Source organism: Syngnathus floridae, chromosome 14 (assembly GCF_059516105.1).
Source record: "Syngnathus floridae isolate MCC-2025c chromosome 14, RoL_Sflo_1.0, whole genome shotgun sequence".
Classification (NCBI taxonomy): domain Eukaryota; kingdom Metazoa; phylum Chordata; class Actinopteri; order Syngnathiformes; family Syngnathidae; genus Syngnathus; species Syngnathus floridae.
The window spans coordinates 7,037,908-7,057,071 of record NC_142426.1 but is presented as its reverse complement, the minus strand read 5'-3'; the positions used below and the strand labels follow the sequence as shown (position 1 = coordinate 7,057,071).

At 42.3% G+C, this 19,164-nt stretch overlaps 4 protein-coding genes across 10 annotated transcripts; 2 read left to right on the top strand and 2 right to left on the bottom strand.

Moving 5' to 3' along the window:
- Positions 1 to 187: 187 nt before the first annotated feature.
- On the bottom strand, positions 188 to 2,820 carry prkab2 (protein kinase, AMP-activated, beta 2 non-catalytic subunit). The gene is made up of 8 exons (XM_088396865.1): positions 2,693 to 2,820; positions 1,966 to 2,145; positions 1,742 to 1,899; positions 1,571 to 1,664; positions 1,396 to 1,510; positions 1,117 to 1,250; positions 984 to 1,052; positions 188 to 860 (listed from the first exon to the last, which is right to left on the bottom strand). Exons 2-8 carry the CDS (start codon positions 2,122 to 2,124, stop codon positions 783 to 785), a joined length of 807 nt encoding a protein of 268 aa, XP_088252991.1. The 5' UTR covers positions 2,125 to 2,145; positions 2,693 to 2,820; the 3' UTR covers positions 188 to 782.
- A 299-nt stretch (positions 2,821 to 3,119) lies between these two features.
- Positions 3,120 to 14,151, bottom strand: LOC148387403 (mitochondrial adenyl nucleotide antiporter SLC25A24-like). Of its 4 annotated transcripts, none has more exons than XM_088396857.1 (11): positions 14,008 to 14,151; positions 12,737 to 12,832; positions 6,161 to 6,287; positions 5,956 to 6,043; positions 5,740 to 5,851; positions 4,863 to 5,021; positions 4,637 to 4,789; positions 4,453 to 4,560; positions 4,177 to 4,344; positions 3,954 to 4,104; positions 3,120 to 3,664 (listed from the first exon to the last, which is right to left on the bottom strand). In XM_088396857.1, exons 3-11 carry the CDS (start codon positions 6,276 to 6,278, stop codon positions 3,483 to 3,485), a joined length of 1,239 nt encoding a protein of 412 aa, XP_088252983.1. In that variant the 5' UTR covers positions 6,279 to 6,287; positions 12,737 to 12,832; positions 14,008 to 14,151; the 3' UTR covers positions 3,120 to 3,482. The 4 variants fall into 4 exon arrangements, with proteins under 4 accessions (XP_088252983.1, XP_088252985.1, XP_088252984.1 ...); XM_088396859.1 differs by having other exon boundaries at positions 14,061 to 14,076; XM_088396858.1 differs by lacking the exons at positions 12,737 to 12,832; positions 14,008 to 14,151 and adding an exon at positions 11,598 to 11,620.
- On the top strand, positions 7,349 to 13,727 carry eeig2a (EEIG family member 2a). The gene is made up of 11 exons (XM_088396864.1): positions 7,349 to 7,759; positions 8,747 to 8,867; positions 9,017 to 9,046; positions 9,276 to 9,392; positions 9,518 to 9,564; positions 10,776 to 10,879; positions 11,142 to 11,222; positions 11,300 to 11,507; positions 11,620 to 11,756; positions 12,387 to 12,450; positions 12,574 to 13,727. Exons 1-11 carry the CDS (start codon positions 7,617 to 7,619, stop codon positions 12,614 to 12,616), a joined length of 1,095 nt encoding a protein of 364 aa, XP_088252990.1. The 5' UTR covers positions 7,349 to 7,616; the 3' UTR covers positions 12,617 to 13,727.
- On the top strand, positions 14,113 to 19,146 carry prpf38b (pre-mRNA processing factor 38B). 4 transcript variants are annotated; one of them, XM_088396863.1, is made up of 8 exons: positions 14,113 to 14,540; positions 15,244 to 15,312; positions 15,677 to 15,828; positions 15,895 to 15,969; positions 16,852 to 16,895; positions 16,965 to 17,023; positions 17,595 to 17,830; positions 17,988 to 19,146. In XM_088396863.1, the coding sequence occupies exons 1-8, from the start codon at positions 14,343 to 14,345 to the stop codon at positions 18,649 to 18,651; spliced, it is 1,497 nt and encodes a 498-aa protein (XP_088252989.1). In that variant the 5' UTR covers positions 14,113 to 14,342; the 3' UTR covers positions 18,652 to 19,146. The 4 variants fall into 4 exon arrangements, with proteins under 4 accessions (XP_088252989.1, XP_088252986.1, XP_088252987.1 ...); XM_088396860.1 differs by lacking the exons at positions 16,852 to 16,895; positions 16,965 to 17,023 and having other exon boundaries at positions 14,114 to 14,540; positions 15,895 to 15,955; XM_088396861.1 differs by lacking the exons at positions 16,852 to 16,895; positions 16,965 to 17,023 and having other exon boundaries at positions 14,392 to 14,540; positions 15,244 to 15,323; positions 15,895 to 15,955.
- Positions 19,147 to 19,164: the final 18 nt, after the last annotated feature.

Below are 19,164 nucleotides of genomic sequence, written 5' to 3'. Positions count from 1 at the left end.
ACTGCTTTAAATGTGGCTGGAAAGAAGCTTAGATTTGCAAAACAAGCGGAAGCCGTCTCTGATGACAATGTGTGTTGTGTTGTCAAAAAGTATTTAGCGCTGAAAGATTTTGGAACCGAACCAATAAAATGTTTTAAAAAAAGACCAATGCATATTTTTAAAACACAATAATTGTCAAGCCCAGAGGTAACAAAAGGTTGTCTGTTTTTATTTTTTTTTAACAAGTTTGTGCAAACAATTTCCACACTTGAACCGCAAAGCATTTCGAAACATCCGTACAATGAGTGTAAAATTCAAGTTTTGCCGTCTGATTCGAATGCCGCTGTCAGTGACGACACACGTGACGTAACACTCCCAAAAATAATAAACTCACACCAACCGCATAGCGAAAAAAGCCGATGCAGGTAACCTCAGCACACGTGTTATCATTTAATCAACCAACACAACAAAAACATTCGATGGTACAATAAATATGAAATACTGAACTGGTGTCAAACAACATCAGACTTCTTATTGCACTTTGAGCAATAGCAACTCGATACTTGAAATCTGACCTCAACGCTGACATGCAGATTCACAACATGCAGCAAAAAAAAAAAAATCAAAATAAAACACACACAGTGATTCAAACTACGCTGCTACATTCTGTTTGATAGCCCTAAATGTAGACATGAGGCAATGGCCGGTGTCTTTAAACCGTAAAGGTGTTTCAAGTACAAGATTTTGGCGCTAAAACAGCGACACGCCGCTACCCCCAAGTGCTAGCATCGCGGACGTGATGATTAGATGGGCTTGTAGAGCAGCGAGGTGACGTATTTCTTTTTGTATCGGTGGGTGGCACTCAGCACCATAACGCCGTCCTGCAAATTTAAAAGACCGTCATTTGAATGTTAGGGAGGGATTCATTTACAACAACAAAACCTGCTGGATTACGCAACAGGTTTCTAAGCAACGTCATTTGCTTTTGTTGATTGCACTCGCACCTTTATAGAGAGCGCGTAGAGATGGTTCAGCATCACGTGATTGGGTTCGGGCAGCAGGGCGGGGTCACACTGCCAAGACGGAAAGACGTGTTATCACAGAAAAGAAAAAGTAAATGGACAAAAAAGAACTTACTGAAATATTTGTGTCCTTGTTGAGTATGACTTGAAGAAGGTGAGGAGGGAGTATGGGGGGAGCTTTGAAATGCCCCTCGGGTCGGAACACGTATTGACTCTGTCCGTATGGACCTGGAGGGGAGCTGGAAAGATCTGGAAGCCGAGGTGGGGCTAGTCAGCCACATTATTAAGCGCAGTAAGGATATATGTATTTTTATTTTTTTAGTCCTCATAATTAGTATCGAAATCAGTGCAAGGAAAATGGTTTGACTCAATTTCTCTTTGGAAAAACACACACCTGATGTGTCAGAGCACTCCAGAGAGTCCACCTGCAGGGCATCAAACACCTCAAAATCAGACTTCTTCACTTGGATCAGGTTGTTGATGGTGCCTAGCTGGCTTGTCACCACTGGCTGGAAGAGAAGAATAAAAATCAGGTGGAAAATCTCAGCAGGTCAAGAAGTCAAACATACCTCCGAGGGATCGTGCAGCCATTGCCCGTCCACGAAAAACTTGTACTGGTGCTCTCCTTCGGGCAGGTCCAGGATTGCTACAAAGTCACTGTGGCTTTGTGAAGAGAAAAAAAAACAGATTGACATTCAAGTGAATGTTTTTTACCACAGAAAAACAATTTGTAACCATACCTTTTATTGAGCGGTATCTTGTTGCTCCAGTTATTAAAAGAGCCAGCGATGTAGACCTCCTTCCCTCCTCCAGCCCATCGGATAACCGTGGGACGAGCCTGAGGAACCGTTTTCACCAGGTCGTCCAAATCTGGGGTGAATTCCTTCTCTCCCAACAGCTGTAATAGCGACAATTAAAGGAACGTCTATGTTTGTAATGTTCGGACCGCGTGTTCCTGCCGTACCTTAGAGTCCGGCCCGCGTGTGTTGAAGATGTTGGGGTCGTCCGTACTGTCCACCATCTTGCTGCTGGGTTCAAGGTCCTTGTGACCCCCGCTGCTGTCCATACGATGAGCTTTGGCCCCATGGCGGTCCGCAGACACTCTGTCACTTGTGTTGCCCATCACGCCGCACCATTTACACCACTAGAAAAAACAAATGAACAGTCTACTACCAAAACACTTATATTATTTTGAATATAGAATAATTATTTCCTGAGGTTCCCTCTGGCCACAAGAGCATTAGTTATGGTTGATGACATTTTGTTGCATCACCCTTTCCCCCTGTGAGTGCTCCGATTTGATTTATTATTAGTTGTGTGTGTTGCTAGTACACATTAAGTTGATTATGGTCATCGTTGAGACTTTTTTTTTTTTTATGTTTGCAGAGCTCCTTCATCTACGTCAATAAATGTTATCTGACATTGAGGAGTGGATTTCTTCATTGTCCAGAGCCTTGGATGACAACCATCAGCAAAGGTGAACGTGTATTTTTCAAGTTGTAACCTCCACACATCATTCGTGTATTTTTAGCTGCTACTTGTAGCGTCGCTAGGCTAAGCCTTAGGCTGTGTCACTACGATCGGGCCGCTTTATGGTGTTGATAATCGTCCGGGGTGTCGTTTTTAGAGCATGACAATGTAAGAAAAGTTAGTTGTTAAAGAATCGGTTGCAAAAGTGGCGGAGAACTCACCTCAGTGTTTGTTTATCAGTGCTGCTGTCTTCAACCGAGGACCCGCCTCCTCGAGTCTGTACGCATTTATAATAGAAAATTTGCGTGGGTTGCGCCGCTGCTGCGAAACGTCCGCCATATTGTGTGTGGCAGTGTAGCCTGCAAAATAATGCAAGTACACGCAACTGTACTGTGCAGTGTGCTTCATTACTGGTGTTTATATGCATTAGAAAATTCAAAGAACTAGCTACAAAAAATAGAATAACATTTAAAAATGCTGTTTTCGGAAAAGGTTTTTTGATTTGGTTGTATCATGAGGTTTGAAAGCCTCCTTCTGTAGCTAAGTACAAGGTGTCCATTGCGTTAAAACACATCTAGTTTTTGTAGCCTGTTTAATGAGCAATGATGTCATTCTTTTCTTTAAAAAAAAAAAAAAATGGAGTCAATGTTGGCTGAGCAGTAAATATTTTCATTCAACAGAACCATCAATTCACTTTTTTTGGTCTAGATAACATTTCAAATTAGACAACCTGTTTGGTTTTGTATTTTCACAGTTTTATGTTTGCATTTGCATACAAGTTCCGTCTTTTGAGTCAAGTATTGTTTTCAAAGTGTGTACATTTCTCAGCAGCAGGAAGACCAAAAAAAAGCATGCTTAAAATAGAAACGATTCATATTTTAACTAACAGCGGCTCATCCTTAGTGCAATACAGTACATCTGTCTGAGCAGAGGCCTCCAGTGTAAACTGGTGTAAGTCATGCCGGCTATTTCAGGTCATTCAGCTCCGTCCACACTTGTTTGCTTGCAGTGTCATTTGCTGATTCCCAAACCAATCTTCATGTACTCGTAAACGACGTAGCTGATGCTGACAGCCGGGATGACCTTCATAAAGTTTGGCAGGATACCTCGGTATAGTCCGAAAAAGCCATCTTTGACTAAAATGTTCTTTAGTAGGGAACTCATGGTGGGCTGGTCTGAAGCATTCAGGGATGCTGAAAAGAAATAAATTTGTGAATGAAAACAGTTGTTAAAAGAAAAAAAGCAAATTGTGATGAGCATAGGTTCATCCTGAAATTTTAGGAAAAAATTATGAATATCGTCACATTTTTTTGTAAATTTAGAGCAAACACTAATAACTTTAGCATAACTAAACTGAGCACGCTAAAGGCACTTTATAATGATGTTGACCCACACGTCAAAAACAAGTTTTGCATTACCAGAGGTAAATATTTCCTCATGTTTATATTAGCATGTTAAATTCATCCCTCGGGTTCGCTTTACCTCTTGCTTGCATGCGCGTGCGTACGAGTGCGAGCGGATAGCTAGCCAGCTGTCCGCAAGTACTGGAAATGGTCCCGCAACCCAACAACACAAGAACACCTGGATTAGCCGAATCTTTGGTGTGGTACGCTAGCCACGCGTTCTTTAGAGTCTGCAGAAAAGATGAATAATAAGTTCAAGAGTGGACTTTAGTTCATCGGTACGCAACGTTCGGTCTAAGTACCTCATAAACAGCAAGGTCTATCCCCGCGTAGGGAATAATGCCAAGTAAGTTTGGAACGTAGCCCTTGTAGAAGGCCTTGACGCCCTCATTCTTCAGGATTGTCTTGGCGCAATCAAACATTCCTGAATACTGGCCGGTTTTCCTTAGTGTCAGTCTAGTCTTTAAGACCTGAAGGAACGGGACAAAAAGTGCACAGTTAGAAAACAATGTGTTCGATTTTAAATCTATATAGTTGGTTTGTTGCATTTTTAGTGGTTGATTATAATGAAATGTTACCTCCATGGGGTAAATGGCAGTCTGTGCAGTAGCGCCGGCCAGCGAGCCGGACATGAACCTTTTGTGGGTCTCGATTTTTTCACCTTCTGTTGATAGCAACTTTTTGAACTGCAACCAAGAAAATAAAACGACATGCTGTGGTATATCGCCATACGTCAGCATTCAAAATGGCTTCTAAGATTACCTGCTCATACGCCATGAATTTGATGGCCGTCTCCGGTGCGATCTTTAAAACGTTGATGCCGTTGCCCCTCCATAGTGAAATAGCGCCTCCCTCGACAATCATCTGCTTGAAACCTTTTGCTAGGCTTATTTTATTAGTTTTAGTGGAGTGAACCTGCAGTAGATAAATATTTTGTTACATTTTCCCAGTCAAACTAAAGACAAACAATCAATTAAAGCGGATTTACCTGCATGAAAACCTTCAGCCGATCGAGAGGGGCCGTACCGGTGCGAGAGACAGAGCCCGCCACGGCGCCTGCGACGAGTTGCTTCCACCAACCGCCCGAGCTTTTCTCTTCCTCCGTAAACTCGTCGGGGATGGCGAGGCTGTCGCCTATATCCAGCACCTGCGCGCCACATGACTTCATTTAAACATGTTAATCCAAGTTCCTTTTTTTTTTAGGTGTGATGTCACTGTTGACAGTCTGCATCCGACAAAGACGATTGAACATTAAACTCAAGACTCACAACGGTCACATAGTACTATAAATGAACAAACGGTACTTCACTTAAAGGTCAGTCAGTCGTAAATTCCCCACAGTGAAGAAAAATAAACAATGACCTGCGCTGGAGTTAACTGAACTCTTCACAGTTTTTTAAATAAACATATGAAGTGTTTTCCCAAAAGCAAAAAGTGTCTGCTACTGACACGCGAGGTGCAGAACTCATTTCAAGTTATATGATGAACTAAAACAGAAATTGGAAACCACGGTGGCCAGCCAGGTCATCTGTTTCCACCATTTTTGTATGAATTTATGATAACATAAATTGCTGATCTTCAGATCCTCCAGGTGTTCAAATACTTTTGTCCGTATCTCAAGCAGCATACAATATATGATTACAGACTTGGCACTCGCCACTTCATTTGGATTAAGAGCCAGTGGGAGTGATACAACAAATCTGACCTAATTATTTTCAACAGCCAGTCTTCCTAAGCCAAAATGTGTACAGCGGAGAGATAAATCCATAAAAGCTATCACAGGGCGACTATTGGAAAACACGTGACCTGATCGCACTGCAAGTTGATTGAGAGCATGCACTTGTCTGCGTACAAATGAGACGTACCGAAGAGTGTTTCCAGTAGCGTATGATTTCCTGCAGGTTGTGAGCGGGGTGAAACAGGAAATGCTCCCTCCATTCGTTCCAGTCAACCATCATTGTGCCATCGATGTCCATGCTGGAAGAAACACAAATTTGATTCAGCAAAAGGGACATGGAGTCTTTTAATATTTGTCAATTCCACTTGAGTGGTTTGACTGTGGAAAATACTGGTAAGCAAACCTTTGCAGGATTTTCAAGGCATCCACTTTGTTGATATCCAAGCCCAGTTCTGCAAGGGACTGCTGGATCTCGGTGGCATCAATGCGCCCTGATGTAAAGTTGCAAAATGTGTTTGCAAAGTCAGTTGTCTAAATAATTTAGCAGTGGTCTCATGTTTTCTCTTGAAAAGAATGTGTGAAGGTTTAAACGATGATGCAACTCCTACCGTCGTTGTTTTTGTCCAGACTCTTGAACGTCAGCCGCAGTTTTTTCTCGTGCTCCTTTAAATATTTGGTAAACTCTTGAAAGTCCAAACTGCCGTCCTTATTCTGGTCACCGCTCATCACAATTTTCTGCAAGCACACACACACATGCTCATTCTTGCCAGCGCTTTCCAGATGGAATGCATGCAAAAGAAACCCGATCGAAGAAGGCTCCAAGTGCGCACAAGTTCCTGGCCGAGCGAGGGCTGTACCTGAGCAGCACCTTGTCGGAACACTCCCATTGCTTTCAGGCCCGCACGCAGTTCGGCGACATCCACCTTGCCGTCTTTATTCGCATCAAGTTTTTCAAATAGGTCCTGGTAAGAACGCTCACTGTCGGCATCCCAGCACCGGGCTCTGGGGAGGAAACCGCTCAGCGCCATCCGAATCATGGTGCAGGTCGTGTGCAAGCAGCGAGACTAAATATCTTTTTAATCCATGTTGGCAGCAACCCACGACGTTGGAGCTTCAAAATAAAAACTCTAGAGGTGTGTTGGCGAAATCGTTATTTGCAAATTGGCAATATGATCGCTACGCAAAGAGCTCCGTGGCTTTCCAAGGGGGAACTGCAGTACTTATAAGGGCGGAGCTACGACGGCTGCTACGCTATTCGCAGCATTTTCTGCGGAAAAACAACCGAATTATAAAACGTTCCGGGGAACACAACCCGTGGACGCAAGGATTTTAGCATTTTGTCTTGAAGGTTAACTCGTCTTACTTGCCAGCATGTGTAATATACTACAAAAAGAGAGAACGAAGCAGGAAATGCCAGGCCTTATCTCTCCATCCATCAGCACGGACGTATCGTTTGAAACACGCAGTGTAAGGTTTCCTCAGGTGCAGTGCAGTATTTGGCCACTTGAGGGCGGCATTTCATTACAAATTGCTGCCGAGCTAACCACTGAATTCAGCATTTTGTCATAACACCCTATGTATTATTTTAAAATTGGAGCAAAAACTTATCTGCTCTTTCATGTACAATACTAAGCAATTTACTTTAAAAAATATCTCTAAGAGCTATAGTAAAAACGTTTACCTGCATGACTGCAATGCGGGTTCTATTTATTTTCATTTACAGTGAATTTGAAAAGGGGTTATAGACTTTGTAGTTTCGTCATATTTTTGAGTCGTTTAGTGACGGACAGCTGCTTTTTATGACTTTTTCACGACTGGAGCGTCGACGTCTGCTCAAAAAACACATTTGTGGTGGAGCGACGAGCGAGGCTTGAATGGCAAAATGTGAATGAAATGTGACAGCGTTGCAGCCAATGAAATGATGCAACGTCACCAGATTCTCGGTCAACAAGTAGCGGTTGGGAAGGAAGAAGTTCGGATGAGATTTGAAAAGGTTTCGAACAGCTGAGGGGGCAGAAAGTCGAGTGCACCGCCGTCTGTCGATCTTGTCCCACTTTACGGAGAATGTCGTTCTTTCTCATGAAAAAAAGATTCGAATTCAAAGTGGACTTCGACTTGGAGGAGCTGTCGTCAGTTCCATTCGTCAACGGCGTCTTGTTTTGCAAAGTTCGACTCGTACACGGCGCCTTCGTCCAAGAGTCATCTCGGTGAGTTTGAACATTTTGGCAGCTATTTTTAGCAGCCGGTCACATCACCCGAAATATTTAGAATTTTTGGTGTAAACATAAACATTGTGTATGAAATGGAGTTGATGATTTTTGGCGTAAGTGACGTTTACGTATTAAATTTAAAAGTACAGTTAAGAATATTTAAATGTTTCTTATTGTACAAGGGAGTATCTTAATTTACTCATTGTACAAGGGTTCAATAAGGACTTCAACTTATTGAACGAGGGTACTTTAATTTATTGTATAAAGGAGTATTTTAACTTATTGGGAATACTTCAACATATGTAATTGTGTGCAACATTTCAAGTACTTCTATTACTTATTGTACAAGTGAGTACTTATTAACATATTGTGCAAGGGAGTATTTTGACTTATTGGGAATACTACAACATGTGTAATTTTGTGCAAAATTTAAAGTACTTCTATTATTGTACAAGTGAGTACTTTAACATATTATATGTGGGTATTGGGTACAAGGGAATACTTTAACTTTACGTATTGTACAAAGAAGTACTTGAACTTTGCCAATTCTACTACTGTATATGTGTTCAGCAACATATGGACAAAGAGGTTAACAAGTCTGCGTTGTCATTCGATTCACACAAAATTCAAATGTGCAGACATTTTAAGGACACCATAGTGATAACCAAAACAAGACCAATAACTTCCTTCCTTTGCACTGAAAAAAAAGGAAAAAAAAAAGCCAACTGTTCATCCAATATGAGTCACTGTGGAAAAACGAGCTGAGACGTAACTCGTGCCAGAGCCGCTGTTAATTGTCAAAACATCACCATGGCAATGGTTTGCTAAGACAAACCAAACTTTGTGCACACTATTTTCTGGGCCTCTAACCCCATAGTCAGAATTATCACTTTCATTTGAATGCTATTTTGAACCACAAACAGAAAATTTTTAGCCCTACCTGCTGTTAGTTAAAGTTTTTCACTGTGCTTTTTTTTTTTCCAGGGAGCCCGTCCAAGCCAACTGTGTGCGCTGGAGGAAGCGATTCTCCTTCATGTGTAAGATGAGTGCCAATGCCCGGACAGGTGTGCTGGATCCATGTGTGTGTCGGGTGTCGGTGCGCAAGGTACGCGACACGTTTCCAGTCCCCAAGATTTGTCACTTCTAATATGAAGTCCAAAAATATTTAACCCGCAGATGCTTGCGATCTATAATAAAATCATTCCATTTGCATCCTGGAGTATGCAAACTATTTTTTTTTTTTCCTCATTCCAGGAATTGAAGGGTGGGAAAGCATTTGCAAAGGTATTTCTTCCGTGAGTTTCAAAATCAATAAAACATTGGAACAATGTTATCACGACTTTTATACGCCAGCAGGACTTTGGTGTATTATTCACACAGTGAATGTTCTTAAGCTTGGTTCCGGCTTACTAATTAAAATATCTGTAATTCAAAACCCAGGCTTGTTAACAATTAACTATTTTTGCCATGTCTTATTTCCTCAATATTTTTGATTCCTCATATCCGTGTGCAGCTGGGCTTTGCTGATTTAAACCTGTCTGAGTTTGCTGGGTCGGGCAGCACTACACGAAGATGTCTCCTGGAGGGATATGACACCAAGAAAACTAGACAGGACAATTCAATTCTGAAGGTACCGTGCCAGGCTGTGGAGATTCATCTCAATACCGTAATAGATGGTGCTAGAATGAAATGCAGTCACAAAAAAAACAAATCAAATCTTCTGATGCCACAAATGAGGCTTATCTTGTCTTCCAGGTTGTCATCACAACACAACTTATGTCTGGAGACCCCTGTTTTAAAGCGTAAGAATGCCCTCTTTGACTCAAATTTGAAAATTGTCTCGAATATAATTGCTAAGGGAGGTTTTCAAATTCAATTTTTTTCTTTATCATACGAAAACTACTCACCCTTTGAGCTTAGTCTCTGCTCAATAATCTGCACTTTCAAATTGCACTGCCCTTAAGGCATGCCACTATATGTTCTCGAAATCAAAACAAACATCCTGTCTGTCAGTACGCTGACGCACTTGCTTGTTTCTGATGTGCAAATGACCCACAGAGGGGAAAGTATAGTTTTGATCCTCAGCTTTCATCTGAGAGCTGATAACCCGCCGCCCGGTTATTCACGCTCTATCGGAAACAGCTGATAAGTGATAGATAGCATCAACACTGAGGAAGAGTCAAGCCCTGTTTGGATGGCGGACAGTTCATAGGATGTGATGTAACGCTCGCTTCTGGCAAAGCTTGTGATATGTAGAAAAATTCCCCTGTGCACAGTTGTCACTTTCATCTGAAATTTACTCCATTAAATTTACTCAAGTAACTTGTGTATAGATAGGGTATTATCAAGATTTTGTTTTTTTTTTCAAACCCAGAAAATTATTTTCAAAAAACGTTTGTCAACATTTAATAATATTTGCTGTAACAACACACTTTACAAAAAATACAACAGAAAATATCATCTAAAATAATACAAATGTAAATCCCTCGGTATGCCTTGTTGTTTGAAGTGGTTATAAATGAAAGAGAAGAGATTCAGAGTCTCTTAAATGATATTATTCTAAAGCGCCACGACGCTTACTTGAGTTCAACTTTTGTCTACTCTGATAATAACACACAAGCTGCAGCCAGGAAACCGCCTTAAGTGTAGTCGCGTTGCAGCACACTCACTCATCCCCTTCAGTTACTCACTGCATGTGAAGAATTTATAGCACGGCCCAGGCGGAATGGAATTATGATGCATTCTTGACTGTGCTTCCCCACCCTCGTCATTTGCGTGTGTAAACGTCGCTACACGGTAGAGACTAAAAGGTGCGTCTGCTGAGGTGTGTGCTACTAAAACGATGACAGTTTGAATCAACTCATGAGTCATTTAATATCTGCTGTTAAGCCTTGACGTAAGCAATAAAGACTTCTTGAGGTCTGTTAAGAAATGTTTTCTCATTTACAACAAGTTGTAAGTCAATGTCCATCAGCCAACAGTCTTCTTTTAAAACGAATACTTCTCTTTGCAGCCCCTCATCCACAGCCATGACATTGGCTTTACCACAGGCAGAGTCCGAGTGTCTCCTCGAGGAGCGTAAGGGAGGAGACATGCACACATCCCATTCAGCAACAGGTACTGATGCACACAAATAGCCTCGAATAAACCAGAAGCTCAAAAACCGATCGTAAACTTGAGTCGAGTACGTTTAAAGACAGAATTTCTTTCACGGCCAGCCTGCTTTTACCACTTGAGGCCGCTATAGCCATTGTTGAGGAAACGTAACCACATTTGCGATCCTTCACCAAGGCAAACTACAACATCTACAACAAACATTTTATGATAGTTGGCCAAGAATTTGCAGGTCTGCCTCAAATGCTAATTTTGCACTACACAGGGACTCCAATTCCAGAGAAAAGGCTGGTCGGTAGTCACACCAGAACATCCAGCTACACCAGTCAACAGTCCAAAGTTTCAGGTACATTCACACATATCTCCTGTCTGGGACAAATACATTACTCACTCTCATCTTATCATTTTGATCTTATTTTACAGGCTACAGCTCAAATCATTCCAGTTCTCCAGATCTGAGCCATCGAAGGAACGCGTCAGGAGGTTCAGCCTCGACCGGCATCGGCAGTACACCCGAGCCCAGTGAGCATCAGGCTGAGAGAGCAGACAAGGAGAGCCGGTCCTCTCCTTCAAACGCCGCAAGCTGCCAGCACACGACGGAACTGAACTCCACAGCTGCCAAAGCTTCGAGGTAACACACGGCCATTAATATGCTCAAACCGTTTTGAAGTCAATAAACTATCGTGCGTTTGCCATCGAGCACGTCTCCACGGTATCCCACCTTGTACTTGTGTGTGAATTAGACATCCGGTCAAGCAGAACTCAATGGAGAATCAGCTGACGAGGGTAAACGACACCAGGGTCAACGCAGACGACATCATTGACACAATCCTGCAGGGCCAGGATTTCAGCCACGGTATCTTGGACTCCAGTACAGAGGGTGTGTATGGCAAACTGGGAAGTCAGCGAGCATCCTGCTGATGGAGTCAAATTACGTTAAAGTGCACTTGCAGGAGAGCTCTCCGCTTGTGGTGGCGAGGTAGAAAATGGACAGCATTGCTTAGCTGCTGAATTCTTCATTCATTGAAAGAACTCTTATAATCTTACATCAGGCTGTTCAATTCATCATCCAATTAATCAGTTGTCGTTAATGTATTCAGCCAAATCGTTGACCTAAAAAAATCTATATCGATCTGGCCCTATTACACAAACAGTACATTGATAATTCCTGCCTCAAAACTTGGCAGGCATCACTTGTTGATCACTCTTTCTGTGGACAAATGCACCACTCCGTGTAGAAATGACATATGATCTGCATTAAGTGCGAAAGCCCATTCATTTACAACGGCGTGTCCGCCAGAGGGCGACATTTCCCCGTTAGCGCTCCAGCGGGAGCTCATATAAATCAATCCGAACGCCTGGAACTCTTCCCGGGCGTGGTGCACAGGCTGCCCTCGGTACTTCAGATACGATCCCATGATCACTTCTAACCACATAACGCCAAACTGATTTTAAAAACTGACACTTATTGAATATTCACAAATTAGAATCGTGTGTCTTGTCATTACAGAGGAAGGACTCAGATTGTTTGTCGGTCCCGGCGGGAGCACAGCTTTGGGAAGCCAGCACACTCGGTGGGTGTTATGTAACTATGGAATGTGTCTTCTCCATTTCAGGGATTAAGTCCAATTATAATCTAAGAGCCACATGTTTGTCCTTGTTCTTGAAATCTAAATATGTTTGCCATTTTCTTTCAGGGTTGCAGCGGGGCCATTTGAGCAGGTGGTGATCAAGCGATAAGCTTTGAGAAGCCTGCGAGCATCGTGAAGGGTACCCTATTACAGCATTTTAGGAAATGGTGTCACAAACTGCCCTCTCAGAGGTGGCAGTTGTGTACAGAACAGCAGAGGAATTACTTACAGCTTCTGCAGACCAGGAAAGCCCTCTAGTGTCCGACAAGTGCAGTTGAAGGCCGCAATGAACAGGGTTTTGGCAACTGAGCAGGTATCAGTCAACCTGGAATCGAGAGGTACATTTCAAGAAAAGGTTCTTCGTGTCATGAATACAAAATTATGAATTTCAATATTTTAGTGTACAGTATATCATGCTATTTTGTTTTTTTGCATCTTTTATTGGGGATGTGTGGGAATGGATGAACTACCATTTCACAGAATCTTTATTTATTTATTTTACAAAATATCAAGACACATTTTATTTTCTTCATCATGATTTGTGACCCTGAATACTGCAAAGATTACGCTTGTGGTAAGTGAAGGGGTTATGACATAGAGCAGCACTGTGTTCTATGGATTCTATTTGCAATACTGTGTAAATCATTTTGTCACAAGTAAATTACTGTCTTGTAATAATGCACTTATAAATGTTAAACACTAATGCTTGTAAAATGGTTTTATTTTAAGTGCTATATTTTAACTATGCTTAGTGCTCAATAAATGACTGCACTTTAACAGATTGATAGAAAACCTTGAATGTTTATGAGTCAAGTTTTATGGTATACAGTACTGAGATGGATTTTTAAAAAAGCGTCCTTTTCACAGAATAAAATTTAATTTTGCAAAATAAAGCATGAGAAAATGCCAATTAAACACTTTGATCTATTGTGATATTCAGGCTAATATGTATGACCTAAAATACTAGAGTGTACTTGCAGTATTAGTCAGTTTATGGTCAATGTCAGAATACAGGGTTGTACTGTTCTCATTATATTTACCACTGTAATGCCATTTAGATTCCCTTCAAAAATGTAATAATTGTTTTAATATTGTGCCAGGTAGGGTTTTAAAATATTTTTTTAGCCCAACGACACTTTTGAAACAGTCATGTTTAGATTTTGAAACTGTTTATTATAGCAAACAACGTTTTAAACAAATAAAAGTTATAACCGTTGGGATCATGACTGCGCAAGTTTTGTGCCGCTGTGACGTCACATGCGTAAAATAAAATCCAACGTATAAGGTATGGAAAAATGTAGTATTGCAGTGTGTAAACCAAGTTACTGTCTTTATATATATTTTTTAAAATAATAACCTCCAGAAAAATTGCAATTGGTTACGTTCGAGTGAGACAGCAGGTGACCCCATCTGCTACGTTGTCAGTAACACTTAAAAAAAATTAAAGGCAGTTATTAAAATTTTAGAATCACTGTTGAAATATCTAGGCTTGATACTCACATAACATCGATTTGTAATTAAATCCGACATCAAAGCATCCTTAGGACATTTACCCCAAAATATGTACTCCACCATCCCATGCTGACGTACGCGAGACAGCCACTGCACCACTTCACCACCATCCAGTTCCGGTTCCACTTAGCATCACAGGCAAGCACATTAGCTGCAACGACGACGGCGGGAAGTTGTCATCGTCGATTCGCCACCGATTCTGCGCTGATAACACACCGAATCGGCAACAATCGGGATTCAACTAAAAGATAAAACAGATGGATTTGTAACTGCAAGGAGGCCAACCGTACTTGAAAAGATCGGCGTCGCGGTATTTAGCCAACATGGCTAACATGGGGAGCCAGGCCATGAACAAGCCTGCGTCCGGAAAACATGGCAACGTACTGCCCCTGTGGGGCAACGAAAAGACTATGAACCTCAACCCGATGATTCTTACCAATGTCCTGTCCTCGCCGTATTTCAAAGTTCAGCTTTATGAGCTTAAGACGTACCACGAAGTTGTGGATGAAATCTATTTCAAGGTAACGTTGGGCGATGCTAATCTGCATGCTAGTAGGCTAACAGTAGCTTGCTATGCTAGCGTGTCGATGCTACAACGTTCGAGTATTTCAATGAAATTTTTTGCGAGTCACCAATCTATATAATTTACATTATCTCAATTGGAATTACTGCATATTTGTGTAGCCATTATTCTTAACACACCGTGTTCAAATTATCTAAATAAATATAAACAATATGTGAAGCTAACCGCTAACAATGCTGTAGTTGCACATTTTTATTTAAAATGCTAGAACAATCAGATTTTAAGTTGTAAATGATGGAGTTAGCATATAACATCATAATTCATGCATTTATTTTGTCACCAATATATTTTTCCAATACTTGGTGTAAATTATGGCGTTATTTCAACAATAGTCTACACTAGTGTCTGCATTCACAAAAAATGTTAGTTGTTCTTGTTTTCAAGAACCCACTTACATTGGAAAAAGGTCAGAGAACCTTTTAAAATTAAGCGAGTTGTTGAACTATTTGTAGTAAAAAGTACAATACAAGACGTTTGATATTGATAGATGTCACATTTAAAACAAAAATAGCAACATGTTAGATAAATCAGCCGGTCAAAATCTGAATGGAATACAACATGTCAAGCATTTGAATCAGATGATGTTAATTTGTGAATGTTATCGGCACAAATGTCAACTTGATAATTGTGTTTTCATGCAGGTGACTCACGTTGAGCCATGGGAGAAAGGAAGCAGAAAGACTGCAGGTCAGACTGGAATGTGCGGAGGGGTAAGTGGGAAGTACGTGCTTTTTCTTTTCCCCATCATCAACCCTCTTGTTGTCCTCCCCAGCCTCACTGACATCATAGGATATTACTAAGTTCAAAAAACTAACAATTCAACTATTGTAGGGCAAGAAATATTTTTATCCACACTTGAACAATTCATTGTGTATTTAATCAAACTACATGACCGTCTTTTAGCTCAATGCTAACACGCAGAAGTGTTAGGAAAACTAACATCAGTGTCACCCTAGTTGTAAACATAGTCAAATGATCCCGAACTTTTGAACACAAATGCCCAATAGTGGACATTACTGATTGTTTTAGCATGCAAATGCGGTCTATAGATGTTCTCAACTTGATCCCCTCTAGGTTCGTGGAGTTGGCACGGGTGGCATTGTGTCAACCGCCTTCTGTCTACTATACAAACTGTTTACGCTCAAGTTGACGCGCAAACAGCTGATGGGCCTCATCACGCACACGGACTCTCCCTACATCCGAGCACTTGGCTTCATGTACATACGGTATGATTCTCGGTCATGTTTTTGGTTTTTGTTCCTGATTTTGACGTGCTCTCCAATCTTATTCAGATACACACAACCCCCAGCCGATTTAATCGACTGGTATGACGACTTCATGGATGATGAGGAGGTATGTCATGCCTGGTAATACTTTCATGTTTCTATTTTTCTCCATGAAACACATGCAATCCATGAATTGAAACTGACCCCCCTCCCTTCTTGCTGTGATGCGCATAGCTGATTTTTCACCTTTGCCTTCATTTGGCTTAATTATCCTCAGTTTTGTCCTCCAAACCTGAGTAGCTAGGTTACTTGCTCACTTCCACGCTGCTGGTTGTTGTCAGGGTAAGTACCTTAAATGACGCAGAGTACATCTTTTACTAGTCATGTGTAATTTATTTTAAGGCATGTCCATATGGTTTTGTCAAGATTTGACCAGGACTAGTTGCACAAAAGATTTCTCTGTAATTGGCACTTGCATTGATGCGCACATTCAAGCCTACTTTTCATGTAGCAATGTTATTGCACTCACTGGGCACTTTACAAGGTATGGCTGCACAATCTTAATGAGATACAAATAACTAATAAAAAAAACTGATCATTTTTTTTCCCATATATTGGTCTTAATAAATGAGAATATTTTTTTCTGACAGTAAATCAGTGAACACACATGACATTTTTACGCAAGCCGCTATGGCCATCGTGGATGCCCAGTCATTTACAAAACAAGCTAACAAACGGATAGCTCGCTAACAGCCAGCCGTTAACACCCAAATTTGCTGACTCGCACATCAATCACCTTCTAAAGCCACACACACTCAAAGTCACAGGTAGTAGCTGCAACACATTTATATTACTATCAGGATACTTAAAAAAATGTACACTGCTGCAAATAAAACCCACAATTAAGTGTAATGTCAATCAAAAATGAGCATTTTTTATTGTTGTCGAAAATCTGATGCATGGATGTCATGAAATTGTTCAGCTGTACCGATTGTTGTGCTCAGTGTTTTTGTTTGATTCCAGGTGTGCAACCAGGCCTCCTTTGCTTTTCTGCATTCTACCTAATTGTAATATTCACATATCTCAATTATTCCTAATCCTAAACAACTGGTTAATTCCCCTGTTTTTTTCTTTAGATGCCCATTGTGCTGCAGGTGAATTGGATAGTGTATCTCAGCACTGTTGGTTTGCGTGTGTGAGTGCAAAGTGTTCTCCATCATACAAAGCAAACGAACATTTCAAGCAGGGGGGGGTTGCACTTGCCTCCCCCCCCCCCTTCCGCTCACATCTGTGCTTCCACCGTGGCCTGTTGTCTCGTCACAAGCTCACCGAGGCTCCCATTATGCTGAAGAGGGAAGGAGGAGGCAACTCGTGTTTCTTTCTCTCCCGTTTTAGCACACTGAGGACCGAGCCCAGTGTAGTCAGATTACTCACCTCATCTCCTCTCGATTTCAAAAGTAGATGATTTGGTGGCCCGGAAGATGGGGTGGGGGTTAATCTGATTCCATTGCTCACTGTGTGAGTACAGATGTCTGCTAGGCAGTTTAGATGAGCCAAACTATGTGACACTTTCACCTGTTTTCCCCTCCATGTAGTAAAAGTTAAAGGCAGACACATTTGACTAGAGAGATTAAGCTAGATGAACAGAGGTGAAGGCTCAGTACTCGGCCATCACATATTGCCTTTTGACTTGCAACAATGACAATGGCGCCTGCCCACGTGTTAAGCCGTTTCCCGTCGGCTCCCTTGCCGCCATTTGATTCCAGGAGCTGGACGTGAAGGCGGGCGGAGGCTGCGTGATGACGGTCGGCGAGATGCTGCGCTCCTTCCTCACCAAACTGGAGTGGTTCTCTACTCTGTTCCCTCGCATCCCGGTGCCTGTGCAGAAGAGCATCGACCAGCAGATGAAGAGCAGGCCCCGGAAGGTGCCTCAGAAGGAGCCCCAGGAGGAAGATGAGGCCTTTGAGGAACCGGGGCGGCAAGGGGAACGTCGTCGTTCCAGGTCAACCGCCATAGAACTTTGCTGGCATCATATCTCCAAATGAATACACATTTCCAACAATTTAAATTGATTTGTTATTTTTAGAAATCAATATTTCCTGCAAATTTTTTTTTTGCCAGTAGCACGGCATTGTAATTAACCGCGGTGTTCTTTCCAGGAGCCCCAGGCGGACACCAACCCCCAGACGCTCTCCAAAGCGGTCGAGGAGCAGGAGTCACCACCGGGAGCGAGACCGCCACGGCCCCAGCTACGACCGCGAGCTGGAAAGGGAGCGGGAACGTCAGAGGAAGGAGAGGGACGCCAGGGAGCGGGATAGGGAAAGGGCAGAGAGGGAGAGGAGACGATCCCGCAGCGCCGAACGAAACCACCAAGAGCGACGCGAGCGGCGAAGAAGCCGCAGCGGCAGCCGGGACAAAAGGAGCGAGCGCAAGGAGAAGGAGCGCGACGGAGGCGACGACAGGAGCAAGAGGAAGGAACGGGACCACCACAGGGAGCGACCCGCCGAGAGGGACAGGTCCAGGGAGAGGAAGAGCAAAGGGGAAAATGATGAAAAGAGGCACAAAGAGGACAGGGAGAGGCACAGGGAAGAGCGCAAGGCCAAGAGGTCGAGCCGGAGTCGCAGCCGGGAGAGGCGGCACAAGAGCGGCGGCGAGGAGAAGAGCAGGAAAAGCGACAGCAGTCACAGTAGAGAGAAAGAACGAGACGGAGAGCAACGCCCGCACAAACGCAGTCGCAGCCGAGAGAGGAGCCATCACCCGAGAGAGACCAGTAACGACCACAGCAAACACGGCGACAGACGAAGGAGTCCCAGTGTTGAGTAATGTCACATTTTTTTTTCGTTTTTTTTTTTCTTCTATCCACTTCTTGTCTCACAGACTGAATGCCACCTGGAATCGTCATTTGGTTTTTGACTTTTTCACGTTCTAGTACGCTATCAGCATTTTTAATTTTGTACGGTTCATTGTTTTGCTCCCCTGGAAAATGTTTTTTTTTTTTGTATATAATGTTTCAAAGACACACCAGGCAGGAGTAGCATTCTTTCATGTGGCGGCAACAGTCAGGCCTAGCCTACATGCTACAATGTTTGTCTTCATACCTTGATTTCTGTTGAAAAAGAAAATGTCACTTATGCTTCAATGATCTTCGAGAAGGAGATAAGCGATTCCGTTTCTGATTCTGTAGACCTCCTGAGAATGTTGTAATCCCCTCAAGTAGAGTCCGCGAAGGGTTCAGCTGAGACCCCTGCTTGTCCTGTGTCTGGGTTGTTGCTCTCTTGCATTTTGTTTTCTAATAAAACACTTTTATGAATGATGAAATTGTTTTCTTTTTTTTTT

Excerpts from the sequence above, each read along its gene's own strand:
- prkab2 (XM_088396865.1), bottom strand. The coding sequence starts at position 2,124 with ATGGGCAACACAAGTGACAGAGTGTCTGCGGACCGCCATGGGGCCAAA. Across the intron at positions 1,053-1,116 it reads ACAAGGACACAAATATTTCA|TGTGACCCCGCCCTGCTGCC; the intron begins GTAAGTTCTTTT and ends CCGTCTTGGCAG. Across the intron at positions 861-983 it reads TCTACGCGCTCTCTATAAAG|GACGGCGTTATGGTGCTGAG; the intron begins GTGCGAGTGCAA and ends TTAAATTTGCAG.
- LOC148387403 (XM_088396855.1), bottom strand. The coding sequence starts at position 6,589 with ATGATTCGGATGGCGCTGAGCGGTTTCCTCCCCAGAGCCCGGTGCTGG. Across the intron at positions 6,288-6,409 it reads TCCGACAAGGTGCTGCTCAG|AAAATTGTGATGAGCGGTGA; the intron begins GTACAGCCCTCG and ends GTGTGCTTGCAG. Across the intron at positions 4,561-4,636 it reads AATTCATGGCGTATGAGCAG|TTCAAAAAGTTGCTATCAAC; the intron begins GTAATCTTAGAA and ends TCTTGGTTGCAG.
- eeig2a (XM_088396864.1), top strand. The coding sequence starts at position 7,617 with ATGTCGTTCTTTCTCATGAAAAAAAGATTCGAATTCAAAGTGGACTTC. Across the intron at positions 8,868-9,016 it reads GTCGGGTGTCGGTGCGCAAG|GAATTGAAGGGTGGGAAAGC; the intron begins GTACGCGACACG and ends TCCTCATTCCAG. Across the intron at positions 11,223-11,299 it reads TCAACAGTCCAAAGTTTCAG|GCTACAGCTCAAATCATTCC; the intron begins GTACATTCACAC and ends CTTATTTTACAG.
- prpf38b (XM_088396863.1), top strand. The coding sequence starts at position 14,343 with ATGGCTAACATGGGGAGCCAGGCCATGAACAAGCCTGCGTCCGGAAAA. Across the intron at positions 14,541-15,243 it reads TGGATGAAATCTATTTCAAG|GTGACTCACGTTGAGCCATG; the intron begins GTAACGTTGGGC and ends GTTTTCATGCAG. Across the intron at positions 17,024-17,594 it reads AGCACTGTTGGTTTGCGTGT|GAGCTGGACGTGAAGGCGGG; the intron begins GTGAGTGCAAAG and ends ATTTGATTCCAG.